At 37.1% G+C, this 13,733-nt stretch overlaps 1 protein-coding gene across 3 annotated transcripts; it reads right to left on the reverse strand.

The window, feature by feature from the left end:
• Positions 1 to 1,543: 1,543 nt before the first annotated feature.
• LOC122301117 (signal peptidase complex catalytic subunit SEC11C-like) lies at positions 1,544 to 13,406 on the reverse strand. Of its 3 annotated transcripts, none has more exons than XM_043112218.1 (8): positions 13,209 to 13,406; positions 12,726 to 12,838; positions 12,253 to 12,324; positions 5,064 to 5,099; positions 3,708 to 3,753; positions 3,331 to 3,418; positions 2,666 to 2,723; positions 1,544 to 1,895 (listed from the first exon to the last, which is right to left on the reverse strand). In XM_043112218.1, the coding sequence occupies exons 1-8, from the start codon at positions 13,285 to 13,287 to the stop codon at positions 1,845 to 1,847; spliced, it is 543 nt and encodes a 180-aa protein (XP_042968152.1). In that variant the 5' UTR covers positions 13,288 to 13,406; the 3' UTR covers positions 1,544 to 1,844. The 3 variants fall into 3 exon arrangements, with proteins under 3 accessions (XP_042968152.1, XP_042968154.1, XP_042968155.1); XM_043112220.1 differs by having other exon boundaries at positions 13,275 to 13,404; XM_043112221.1 differs by having other exon boundaries at positions 13,234 to 13,389.
• Positions 13,407 to 13,733: the final 327 nt, after the last annotated feature.

A 13,733-nucleotide genomic window follows, 5' to 3' on the forward strand; every position in this document is an offset into this window, starting at 1 on the left:
TTTAGTTAATAAGTGGAATCTGATAGACTTTCTTGAAGGAGCAACAATATATACAATCTAACTCAAAGCTAACATCTTTAAACAACAATACAGCTTAGAAGTGGTTACACTCCCTATAAAATTGCTTCAGTTGAGGATACATTGTCAAGTCATCTATCGGTGGCATTTAGCAAACAACAACAACCTCCAAATGACCCTCTTAACTCACTCTAGATTAGTAAAGATCCTGTTAAGAGCAGCAAAGCAGCTGTCATACAGAGAAGCTTCTCTTTGCTATTCTTGTAATACAGAAAAAATTTTTCTTTGCTATTATTGTCTCATAAAGAATTACAAAAGCGAATGGGAAAATAAATCCTACAAATGTTCGAATCGGAAGACCAAATGTTGAGGAGAACTTGGATTGAGGAAGGCTAGATCACGGGAATGTAACATGAGGAGAACTGGATTTGAGGAACGCTAGGTCACGGACTTTCGACGACGGGACAAGAAGGCAAGATGTTGGGTTTGGTCCTTTTGGTCATTTCCTCTCCTACCAACATGGAGGCGTGGCCAGTGTATTAAAAAATAGGCTTAAGAAAAGAATTTCTCTTTGGGGTTAGGTTTTTGGTTTCACAATAAGGAAGTGGAGTGCTAGAATGGTTAAAAGTGATTAGTCATAACAAATTTTGGTCTCAAACATTTCTCAAAGAGTATTGTTAAGGAGCCGCCTAGCAGTGACTGCTGAGCGCAGCCCCTAGGTAAAATCTATTTTTTTAATGAATAAATAAACAAAATTAAATACATGAGCAGTCAAAATAAGAAAACATATTAACAATATTCTTTATCAAATAATTATCTTTTTATTTTTTATTATTTATTTATTTTATTTTTTTGCCGTAAACTCATCCTTTCCGAATTACCAATAATAATAATAATAATAATAATAAGTTAAGAACAACAAGAATAATAATAGTTTGCCCTGCCATAAGATCACTTCAAATTGTTTTGCTTCTTGCAAAAGTGAAGTTTCCTCAAAATAAAACAATTAAAAGATTTTAAATTGCTGTTCGTGCTACTTATTTACTTGCAAAATATTAATTTTATTGAGACATCCATATTTTAAAACTTGAATGAAAATAATTTTAGGTGTAGAGCAAAACAAATAAGATAAGGAATTATAATATGATTGATGTAAAATCATAAGTTTAAATTGCTATTATTAATATATATATTATTAATTTTCCTTGAAGCAGTTGTCACTTCTTAAAAGAGGACGGCCATATATCATATATGAGCTTCACATATCATACCATCGGATCATCCATCAAATGCAGAATCTTCAATATTAGTAACATCTTCCTGTCTGCCTGCCACTCTCATTTAGGCTCAACCCAATTTGATTTTTCATTCTCATCTCTGCCCTTTCTCCTGTTAAATTGTTGAGTAATTATGTAGTTCGAGATTTTAGATTATGTCGTGTGTCGTTAAAAATTGGTGTTCATACATGCAAGTTTAATGGCATAACATTTTTTGATAGAATGAAAGAAAGTATTATGGTTCGAGATTAACAAATAATTTTCCTAAATTATCATATCCTTAAGGCTTTCTACAGTACCTTTCCCTTCAAAGTAGCAAGGCATTGTATCCTTTATCCGGCCTCCCTAAACAGATTATCACAGGTGCAACATTTTGGGTAAAGATTTGAGAGAAAAAGCAAAACACTCGCTCTTAAACAACTATTCTGGTTTACTATCATTAATTAAAACTCCCAACATACAATGATACAAGGGACATTCAAGAAGAGCACAGCAGCCGCTAAACGGTTTTGATTGGAGATCAACCACGACTTGAAATTGCTTCATTCTTCAATCTTTCGATGTTATAACGAGCAACCCCAATGCACCAATAAGAATATACTGCAAGAGAGAAATTGCACATATGACTTCCCATGCAAAACTCAATAGCTTCACGGTTTTGGGATTCTAAAGATTTAACCGATCAAGAAACTTCATGCGAAGAATAAAAATCAAAACTTTAGACTGTCAGTTTTGGGATTCTAAGGTTGAACTCTACTATTTTATCGATACTAAGGACAAACAGCTACCAACCAAATTTGCTCAGATGCTATTTTCAACCAAAAATATATATATTGATCAGATACTGACCAAAAAGAGGAAAAGAAGATTAGCTGTGCAGCTGACTCTGTTAGTCCGATGTTGCAAGAGTAAGGGCATAATCTTTTTGCCTTTTAATTTAAATAATATTTTCCCTGCTTAATGGATAACCATTTGCTACCAATGGGAAATGCTTTTTCATCTTAAATTGAAAATTGAGATGCTTGGATTTACGATTTACACCAATAGAAACCATAAAATTTGATAAACAATAGAAAAATATGATAGATTCTTTTTATATAGTGAATGGATTTTTTCCATTTTATCCTATTTATTGGTACTGATCATTGATACTGGAAAAATGGGTTCTTTTCTTTTGTCCCAGTCCATGCTCTGAACAAGCCACACATACACTCTAGTAGATGTTCCTCATCGCTGAGGGCATCCCCCAAGGGCGGGGGGGGATTTCGTGACATTTCTGATTGCCTGTCGTGTCTTTCTAATAAGTTTAAATCAACAGTTACAGACCAATGGAAATTATCAAAACTAAGCAACAAGGGTTTAAATCAAACCTTGATAATTGGCTTTTCAGTCATGATAATCGTCACCCAGCCAACATAAGGTAGGAACCTGCCAGCAACATAAATGTAATCTAAGCAGTAGGAAGATCAATTTTTCAAATTTGAGGGGAAAAAAGGTGCCTGCTCTTTTTATTTATTTTATTTCAGATTCACCCTTTCAGCATTCTATTTTATCAAGATATTTTATTGGGTTTTCGAAAAGAAGAGAGAAAAAGTTGAACAAAAACATTATAAAGTTAAAATATTGTTAGAATATAATATTTTTCATATTATTTTTGTTTTGGAATTTGAAAAGATTGAATTGTTTTTTGTATTTTATTTGGAAGTTTGGGAAAATTGTAATAGTTAGGTAATATGATTAGATGAAAAAGTTGAAAATTTGAAGTTGAAGTGATTGTGTTTAAGTGATATCTGGAAAGGAGATGAGATAAGATAAGTTGAGATAAGTTCCCAAACGAGGCATAATTAATGATAATTTCAGAACCATGATACATCCAAATTGCCCTAGAAATATACCCCGTCTGGGGAGGATGGTGGTGTGTATATGTATGCTGGTGCATTACAATGACTTCATGCATCACATGGCGCTATGCTAACATGTTGCAAGTATAAGCCAAAACATTCAAGAGATGAAGAGTATCGCCGAAAGTTTTTACCCTGCAGCTCTGCCCATTATATGGTGCTGTTGAAGCCAGAGCTGGCGATGAGCATACAAAACCCGGTCGTCCTTATTATTATTATCTCCTGAGATGGACAATAATTCATAACAATGGAAAAACATTAGCATTATGGCAGATGATTCACAAAATACACCAGGCAATGTTATAATACAATTAACGTGTTCATGTGCACACAGAGAGAGAGAGAGAGAGAGAGAGAGAGAGAGAGAGAATGAATTATGTGTTATCAAAAACCCATGAACAATGACACAAGACCACCTCCACATGTAACCCCCATCTAAGACCCTGGGAGATTATATGGACCAGCTCACTAAATTCCAAACAAAATTGTTTAATTTTCCAAAATCTGGCACCTTTTGTAAGGACGTCAACCTCGCCAGTATCTTGCCTTTCATGGACCTGTAAGAAAAATCAACGATTTAGACTCACTAAACAACACTGATCATAACTCATTCATCTCACTAAAGAAAAGGCAAAAGCTCAGTAACAATGGAATGTGCAAAATGTCACTTTCAGTTAACTCCCAACAATTCTTGCCTAAATGCCAAAAAAATTGTCTCAATTGCACTCTTAGAAATTAATTGCAGTCCAGATTTCTCCTGTCATGTAACATATCTTGTTTCACAATCCCAAAATCTCCTGGCAATAAATCTTTTTAAAACTATTTTCATAAGCAATTATAATGCCACAGACTATGTATCATTTGTTTGGTGCATTGTGACCTTTTTTTTTATAGGTATGTTTGGAGCATTATAGTTACAATAATTAAACTTTGGATGTTTTTAATACTGTCAATGATCAATTTCTAGAGATCCCCAAGCCATTTATAGATAATGGGTATCAGCCATACTGGAGTAACAAACGACAGGCATGCAGCTGCACAAAGAGAAGACTGGGTCTTCAGAACAAACAGCACTGTACTTAAGTGACTGTGCTATACAAGGACAGAGTTGACTTACCATAAACTGCTCCACATACCAACCCCAGTCAATTTGGCTTTCTTCCAGGTATCTCCCAACTCCAATTATTTAAGAAAATTAGGTTCAGTTAGGAAAATATGGTTACTTACCAAAAAAAAATGAACCCATATACCAACCCAAGTAAATTGGAATTAAGGCTTAGTTAAGTTGAATTGAGCATCTGCTAATCAAGAAAAAAAGGGGCTGGGATGAGGGGAGTTTTTCACTAACCGAGAGAAATTACCAAGTAAGCCAAAATTAACAGGAGCAAAAAAATGGGATTATCTTCATTTGAACTGAGGGCTAGTGGTGGTAACAAAAAACATTTTACAGGGAACAAGAACTATAGAGTCAACCCTATGAGCAACAGCAAACATTCTATGTGTTACTCTATACCAAGAATGCAGATCAAAACATCTCATGTTTTCATACATTGATCTGGCCCAATATTTGTGCCAAATTATGCAGAACATTTTTTTTTATGAGTAATTAAGCAGAACATTACATGCCGCTAAGCATCATCATCTATATGGGTCAGGTGTCAACAGATGAATTAAAGCATCCAATTGCGCACTTCTGTTGGCTAATTTCGAATACACAGGATCTACTATACTTACAAGTCAATAGTTGAACACGTTAGAGACCAACTTAAAGTCTACTTATACTCAGTAAGAGTACACTAAGATGGAGATCTCAGTGAGCATTACAATAACATTTAATTTTTTGATAAGGTCTGCATAAAGTATTTACCTTAATTACACGATGGACAATTGGAATGTCGCGACCCTGAAAAATTATATAAATGAAAGAGGAAAATTATATATTATCACAGAGACGAAAGAGGGAGAGAAGGAGAGAGAGAGCATCACATCTCAAGAACAAAAACAACTTAAATAGACATCCATGCATGCTAAAACACTGCAAAATTGGAGAGCAATAATATCTTCATATAAATAAAGATTCAATTGGCTTGCAAACCTGAACTTTTGCAGGTCGAATTTGGTTTTTACATAATGAACCAACTATAATGCATGAAAACTAAATCGTGCTTTATCTGGCCAAGAAAGAATATAAAAGCAAATCCCACTCAGCCCGTCAAAGGGAATCTCCCAGCTCCTGTGCAAAAATATACAATTTATTCTTTGAGCAGGGCATATGGTTCAACAAGAATCAGTTCATCTTTAATATATACTCAAAAGATGTCCATAACTCAGGTAAGACATGCTTGATAAAAAGCAATACAACTAAAATTTGATCAAAACTTAAGAAGTTCTTCTGCTAGCACCCAGTCCCAACCATATATGTAACATACGGGTCCTAAATTAGGGCTTATAATTATTACTTTTATAATCACTATTATTATTATTATTATTATATGTTTTGAGATAGTAATTTGATTTTAATAGAATTCCTCTACTCGGTAGATGGTACACCCCTTTTATCTCTCTGTTTGATTTCCTAATTGAATAGTTTCCTAATTGGAAACCAACTCTCACCTCAAAATCCCATAAATCCTCTCTTTTTCCTAACCATCAAACCAGCAGCTCCCTTGTGGCCAAAACCTTCCCATTAGCCACTACCCATACTCACAGCCAAACCCATTCTCACAGCAAGCCCCACGTCGAAAACAGAAGCTACCGTAGCACTTTCTCTAAGTCTTCCCTCCACTCACGACGTGTGTCGACCCCTTAAACCCCCCCTGTTGTTCTCCTCTCCACTATAAATAATAAAATGGCCCTATGTTTTGCCCAACCATCATAGACCACAAAGGATGTCGGAGCACCACCTACACTGCCCAAAAACTACCGACCTAGCCACCTGAACTCAGTCACGCATCCCTCCTCCCTCAATAAGCCACATCGACCCCTCCCTCCCTCCCTCTGCCTTGCCGTTTCTCGATGCGAAGCACCAGATTGATTTCTCTTCTCTCCCTTGTGTCTCACCACACGTTCAGAGGGACCTCCCGTTGCGCCACCGTGACTTCCAGCCACCTAGAGCCTCCATCGCATCAACCTCCTCTCTCAGTGAGTCCCAGTTCCCTCTTTGTTGCATGACGTGCTGCCTTCCCCGTAAGCCTATGTGTTTTCTTTTATTTCCTTTATCTTCAAAAAAAAAAAAAAACCTTCCCAAAATGCCTTTTATTAAGCTAAGTCTTGTTGGATGTGTTTTATGTTTTATAGTGGGATGGGCTGGTTGTATTTTTCAGAAAATCCCTTGTATGTTGTTTTAAATAGGCTTAGCTTTTAATTGAATATATATATTAGTCATAGACTTATTTTTACTAGAAATATTTAAGGAAGGAGCTGAGTTGGTTCTAACAGATCCTGCAAAATTTAGAAGAAAGAGAGAGAAAACCCTAAGGCTAACCCCGTCGTCACCCTTCACCTAAGGCACTGACCGGTGTCACCTTTCACCTAAGACACCCCACCACCACCACAAACAAGGCCAACAGACTCCATCGTCTTTGTTGAGGGCACTTCTAGGATTGACGGGCTACGGCGACTCCTCTGAGGGCACTTCGACATCGGTCCTCCCTCCGACAATGAGATTCAGAATCGTCAAGGAGATCTCTCAGACTGTCGTCCATCGGATCTATGCCTCCACCACCACAGACAATATTGTCGGGCTTAGGTGACTCCCCTAAGGACACTCCGACATCAGTCCTCCCTCCGGCGATCGGATTTTCTCAGGAAACCACTCCCAAATCAGATCTACATGTTTTGGGAGATGATGCCTGAGATGACAATGTGAGATGAAGCTTTGATGTTTTGGGAGATGATGCTATGAGTTGGGACCAAAGGATGATGACGCGCAGCGCTGATTCGTTTCAGATGGAAGGTGAGATGTGGTTAAAGGTGGAATAAAAAACTTCCGTTTTAACGAAAAAGGGAGGGAATAGCTTTCGCTTCTCTAAACATAATAAAAGGATAGCTAAGTTCATGTGCCTATGTGGGATGATAGCTTCATGGGTTGGTGAGGGGATAGAGCATTATTTAGAACTCATCTGTCATGATGGATTCTTCAGGGAGTTAAGGATGGGTAATGGAGTTCTCATCATTTGACATCATATCAACTCAAGGGGAAGTTTTCTGCAACTTTCAGAATTCTGAAATGGGATGAGGAAATGTTTGTTGATGATCCATAAAGGGGAAAATGGCATCAGATGGAAAGGTTTTCTAAATTCCATTCGAAGTGTCACTGGGTCCAAAGCCGTTGTTCTAAAGCATGCAAAAAGATGGGAGTTCGTTGATTGAAAGACAATAGGAAGGCCTTCCTTCGGTCGAAGGTGCCTCATCTATGTTGAAGTCATTGGCGGGTAGTCCAGTCGAGAATAGCTCCACGGCATAAAGAAAGGGTAAGACACTTGTAGGAGACAAAGGTTGTCGGGTGAAATTGGGAGAAATTGGGGGTAAGCACCATGTGGTGCAGGGTGGAATGGCTGCCCCGGTCGAGTATTTGAGTGTGAGAGAAGTGGAGGGGGTCTTTGTGGACTGTTAAAGCTCAATTGACGAGAGTTATGGAGTATGTGAGAGATTTTACCATTAATGTGGATAAGGGGTAAGACCTAGTCATGGGTTTGGGTGGTGGGTTGAAAACAGACAAGGGGGGTTGGGGTAGATCCTATGGGTTTGAAGGCCTCAAGTGTGCCAGCAAAGGGCACTTCGACACTGTCACATATAGGGTCGTCAGACGCCAACACCACTGTTCAAGCTGGTTGGCCGTCTGACTGCCCTCAGTCACTAGTTGCAATTGGGGTTGGTACCTTTTTCCAAGGTTCACTTTCAGTTGAAGATGGGGGTCCTTCTAGGGTTTTGTGTACTTTCAAAGAAGCAAACGAGCTTCTTTCAAAAGATGAAAATAGGGTAACAGAAGGTAGTGCTCCCCCTACCTGTTCTATGCCTCCTAAGGTAGTATTAGGGCTAACAAAGTGGCACAAAAAGGATCTTCGAAGGGTGGAGCACCTACAATCAATGTTCTCATTGATGGAATGACGAAACCTATGTTGGAGGTGAAGGAACCTCTAATGACAGCAACAGTGGACAGCAACAAAGCTTTTAAGGAGCTTTGGGATTTGAATGCAGGATACTGCGAGGAGGAAATTACATGTTTATCGTTGGTGCCTTGTGAGGAGGAATGTCTAGGGTCGAGAGAGCAATTGGGAACTGTGTCTGGGGATAATGTTGTTCCCCTGGTTTCTCTTCCTCCGACAAACAACATAGCGGGTTCACCATCAGATTGAGTTTTGCATAAGGTTAACAAGATTCAGCATCTTGTGAGGCTTTCATGTGGAGGATTTGAAGAGCAATTTAAAGCACTTCTCACTACGATAGAGGTGGGCAACTCGCTTGAAACCAAATCAAGTTTTAAGAAAAGAAGAGAGTTAAAGTGTCTTTCTTGGGCAATCAACTACAATGCTAAGGGATGTAGCTCAAGTCGAGGGAAGACAAAAGGGAGGGCATTATGAAGACGTCCTCGTAGAGGGAGTTTCAGGTAGAGTATTAGTCTTACAGGGGTTGGGGTTAGGGAGGTGTGTTCAATTCCAATTCGAGCTTGATGTAGTTTGGATAGATTTTCCAATTTTCATGGGCTTTTTGGATCATTTGGGGCTAGCTAGTATGGGCTAGATGTTTTCTTGTATACATCTAGTGTACTTGGTTACTCCTATTGATATGTATAATATTTTTACTTATAAAAAAAATATTTAAGGAATTTAAAGTATATTTTAAAGTATACTATTGAGCCTATTATTTTAGTTAATATTCCAATTGCCTATTTAATTGGATTTTTAATAAAATTATTATGTTATATTTTAAATAGAAAATCAATGAATATGTTATTTAAATAATATTACTATCTATTAATCTTAGCATAAGTGAATATTTATTAAATTATCTCTATGGTATGATTTCAAGCAATTAGAATGATATGACACGTTTTTTTAAGAAACGTTAGTGACAATTAGTGCCTCGTATAGATCACAAGCTACGACATGAGATTGTGGAAGCAACGCTAAGAGGTAAGTAGCATGATCATAATTATATGTGTCCTATAATTATTCTGATTGTGCATGAAAAATGCGATGTTTACCTACGCTACACTACAAGCCAAGTCAAGGTTAGGCCACTTTTCACGAATCTCAATGAATTACGATGATATGCTTGTGATGCTATACTGGTATAGATTGTTAGAGGGATGAGATGTTATGAAAATCACATGTATGCCATGTAATGTTTAGATCATGTTATGCCATGTTATGCTATGTGGTGTAAGACTCATATTAATATGTCATGCATAATGTTATGCCATAAACAAGAGTATGTCATGCCAGGTAAATTCATGAAGTCAAACATGTTCACATGCATTATGAAAGTTAGTAAGAAAACACATGAATGACGAGTGAACTTTAAAATTGGTCTTATGTGATGGGTGGATGTGCAAGCCACAAACCCAAGCGTGTTTCACAACATGTTATGATATATTATGGGGTGCCACAAACTCAAGCGTGGTTCACCATATGATATGCGATAACACACTCATGTGTGTTTCACTACATGTTATAATACGTTATGAAGTATCATGGACTCGCATAGTTCATCATATGATATGTGATAATATGAACTCATGTGTGTTTCACTCCATTTTATGATACGTTATGTGGTGCCATGGACTCAAGTATGGTACACCAGATGTTAAGTGATAACAAGGACTCACGCATGTTTCACTACATGTTATGATATGTTATATACAGTCAACGACAATTGGACCGATGTACACATGTAATGATGGTCACTAAATAAGTGAGAGACAAGATGAACAAGTCGTGTATGATTGTTAGGAAATGCATGGAGTCAATCATTCATGCATCCACGTTACATTTATTGTCATGATTATGTATGATTCCGCTCATGTTACTAATGAATGATATATATGTTATGTCAATGTGTGACGATATATGTCAGTTTTCAAAATTAAGCCTAATGTTAAAACTAAGTTAAGTTTACAGTATGATCTGCAATTACTGAGTCTTCGACTCATTTGTTTGTTTCTCTATTTTCATGTTTTAATGTCCAAGATGATGATTTTGTAGATACAGAGCAGGAGTGCCAAGATTAGAATAAATTTCCACAGACTTAGTGAATTATCTAGACATTTAAGCAGTGTTGGTTTCACATAAAACTAGCTTACGTCATTTCTTTTATTTCTCAGCTTTTATGTTATAAAAAATTGCCCAGGGGATTCTTTAAAGTTAGCTTCATTTTATAGTAATATCATCAGTTACATGATTTCTTCTCAGTTGGAGAAAAGGCATACCCCTTCTGCTGCTCTATCTAATCCTTTTATTTATTGGATGCCTATACTACAATCAACATGACTAGGCAGACACCAAATGATAACCCAACAGCACCATAACTATTCATTTCCTAAATGAAGCAATTATGCTAGTCCACCATGTTCTATGGATTAAAAATGAAGACAGGGTGTTGGATTAAAATTGGGTGCCTCCTTTAAGTCACAATCTATTTGGGATGGGGTGTTGGAAAAAATGGAGCGCAAATAGTGAGTTTGAAGAGGCTTTACCTGTCCAAAGGTGGTAGAGTTACATTGATCAAAAGTACTCTCTCCAACCTGCCTACTTACTTCTTATCCTTATTTCCAATACCATGCAAGGTGGCTCACCGGTTAGAGAAATTGCAAAGAGATTTCCTATGGGGGGAATAGACGAAGAATTCAAGCATCATTTGGTGAATTGGACTACAGTTTGTAACCCTATATGTGAAGGCGGGTTGGGAATTCAGAATTTGTTGGTCTTCAACAAAACTTTGTTGGGTAAATGGTTATGGAGATATCACAAAGAAATGGGAGTTTTATGGAGGGTGATCATAGATTTCAAATATGGTGGATTGTTAGGAAGATGGTGCTCGAATGAAGTGAATGGATCACATGGGGTGGGGCTTTGGAAAGAGGCTGGACCAATCTCCATCGATCAACACGTTTTGTAGTTGGGGATTGTTCTAGAATTAAATTTTGGAATGACATGTGGTGTGGAGATCAAATCCTCAAAGAAGCCAACCCAATACCATACAACATTGCACAAAGAAAGGAGGCCTCAGTAGCAAAGCTTATGGATCTCTCTAGTGGCTCACCCCAATGGAACATCATTTTCCTTAGAGTTGGGAAATTGACACATTTACAAATTTCTTCAATCTTTTACACACTTGTAGAATGTTTGGAGGAGCGGATAAGATGATATGGTCAGCTTCCAAGAAGGGGAGATTTATTGTACAATTATACTATAAGTCGTTTATGACACTCTACAAGAACATTCTCATGGAAGAACATATGGAAGACTAAGTCCCCCTTAAAAGCTTCCTTAGGAAAGATTCTCACCTTAGATAATCTAAGGAAATGCTGCTTCATTGTATTGGGTTAGTGCTACCGATATATTGGCAAGAGTGGGACTCATTTGGGTAATTCCAAGAAGGTTTGTTGAATTTTTTTGCTAGTTGGCAAGGAATTCGGGGTAATTCTCAAGTTGCAGCTACATGGAAGATGATACCGGCCTACCTATGGTGGTGCATACAGATGGAGAGGGACGGTCAAAGCTTTGAGGATCTTGAACGAATAATGGATGAGCTTTAAACTTGTTTTCTACACACTTTATTCCATTGCTCGATTGTAATAGACTTTAATGGCATGAATGTACATGATTTTCTTGTATTTTTAGACAGTCATGCCTAGGTGTGACTCTTGTATATTTCCCATGTACTTGGCTTCGCCTATTATCAATAAAATCCTTATTTACTAATAAAAAAAAATGGAGACGGTTCCAACCCAGTGTGTTCACTACTAGAACCCTATCAACATTGTACAAACAAATCAAAAATCATAATGCACTAAAGTATGCAAAAAAGAGGCAAAAATTTTAAAACAAACTTACATCAACATTGAAAACAACAATCTCCCCTGCACGAACAGGATCTTTGCTCATGTGTAAGAACAAGATGTCTCCCTGCATGAGGTTATAGTTTGTTAAGCAATGCAAGAAGCCAAGAACAGGATTGACCATGTTAATAGATACATTTAATATGGTACATTGCATGCATATATGCAATGGCTTTCTCCCCCATTGCCTTCTCATCGTAGAAAACAATTTTATGTGAATATACTTTGCTTAAGAAAGAACCAATCACTACCCCTTGTAAATTTTGAAAAAAGAAATAAGAAATGAGAATAGAAGAGATTTTTCTTCTCTTCCTTCTTTAATAATAGTATAGGGTCTTACGCAATTCTTGCCGAAGTAGTTTTACGAAAAAAGAGTACGTTCTAGATTCCAAGCCACACCAAAACTACTCGATAAACACCATACTTCGATAAAAATAATTGAAACCTCCACACATTCGATTCACTTACCCTCTTGAAGCCAGGTTCCATGCTTTCAGAAAGTACAACAACAACAGGGGACTCACTGCCAGTGATACACATCAATGCCTTCCAAATTATTAAAGCAGAAGTAACGATCATGCCTGGTGCAAAAGCATAACAATTTATCAAAAATTGAGCGAGGAAATCATTTTATATTGCCTTTGCACATAGTTCAAAACACTAACTCGATCGGCACCCATCAAGTTAATGTATAGACAAACATTCATTCACGGCTAAAGAAACTCAATAAATTAATGTATAGACACAGTATACATCATTCAAAGCTTCAATTTTTGATTTATTCCCACATTTTCTTAGCACCAGAACAGAGCATAGTCAAATAAGTTCCTCATGCAAGACGATTTGAAGCACATATTTTTTTTTTAAATAAAGGTATAGAAGGACGTATAGCTACAGAAATAAGTATAGATATGGGTGTAGAGGGGGAGAAAAGGAGAGAAAGTAGAGAACCGAGACTGATGGCCTGGGTGAGGACCTGGCGGATCTGAAGGGATTTGATAGAGTCCATCGTCTCACCTATCCACCCCATTTCCGTTCTCTATGTGTGTGATCACTTACACCACAACGACTCTCTCACGTCTTGACTCCTCTTCTTTCTTTTCTTTAGCCCGTATAGTTACCGCTGCTTCTTCGAGTGGCTGTTTCTTGCTTCTTCGTCCTCTTTTATTGTCCAAGATTGCTGATTCTGAGCATGTTAATCCGATGATGTGGCAGACCTATCAGCAGCTGCCACGTCACGAAACTGCCGAGTCAGCCAATTTTTTTAAAAATACAATAAAATATAAAAGAGTTTTATTCCTTATAAATCCCACACACCATATATCTCACTTTTTTTATTTTTTAAAATTTTTTAGTATTTTACTTATTATCTGTATGCTAAATATTTGGTAAAAGAAAAAATTAAAAAAATTAAAAAAAAAAAAGTGTATAGTATATGATATATAAACTTATGTTTAGAATTTTAGGTAATGTTTA

This window comes from Carya illinoinensis, chromosome 2, assembly GCF_018687715.1.
Source record: "Carya illinoinensis cultivar Pawnee chromosome 2, C.illinoinensisPawnee_v1, whole genome shotgun sequence".
Lineage (NCBI taxonomy): Eukaryota > Viridiplantae > Streptophyta > Magnoliopsida > Fagales > Juglandaceae > Carya > Carya illinoinensis.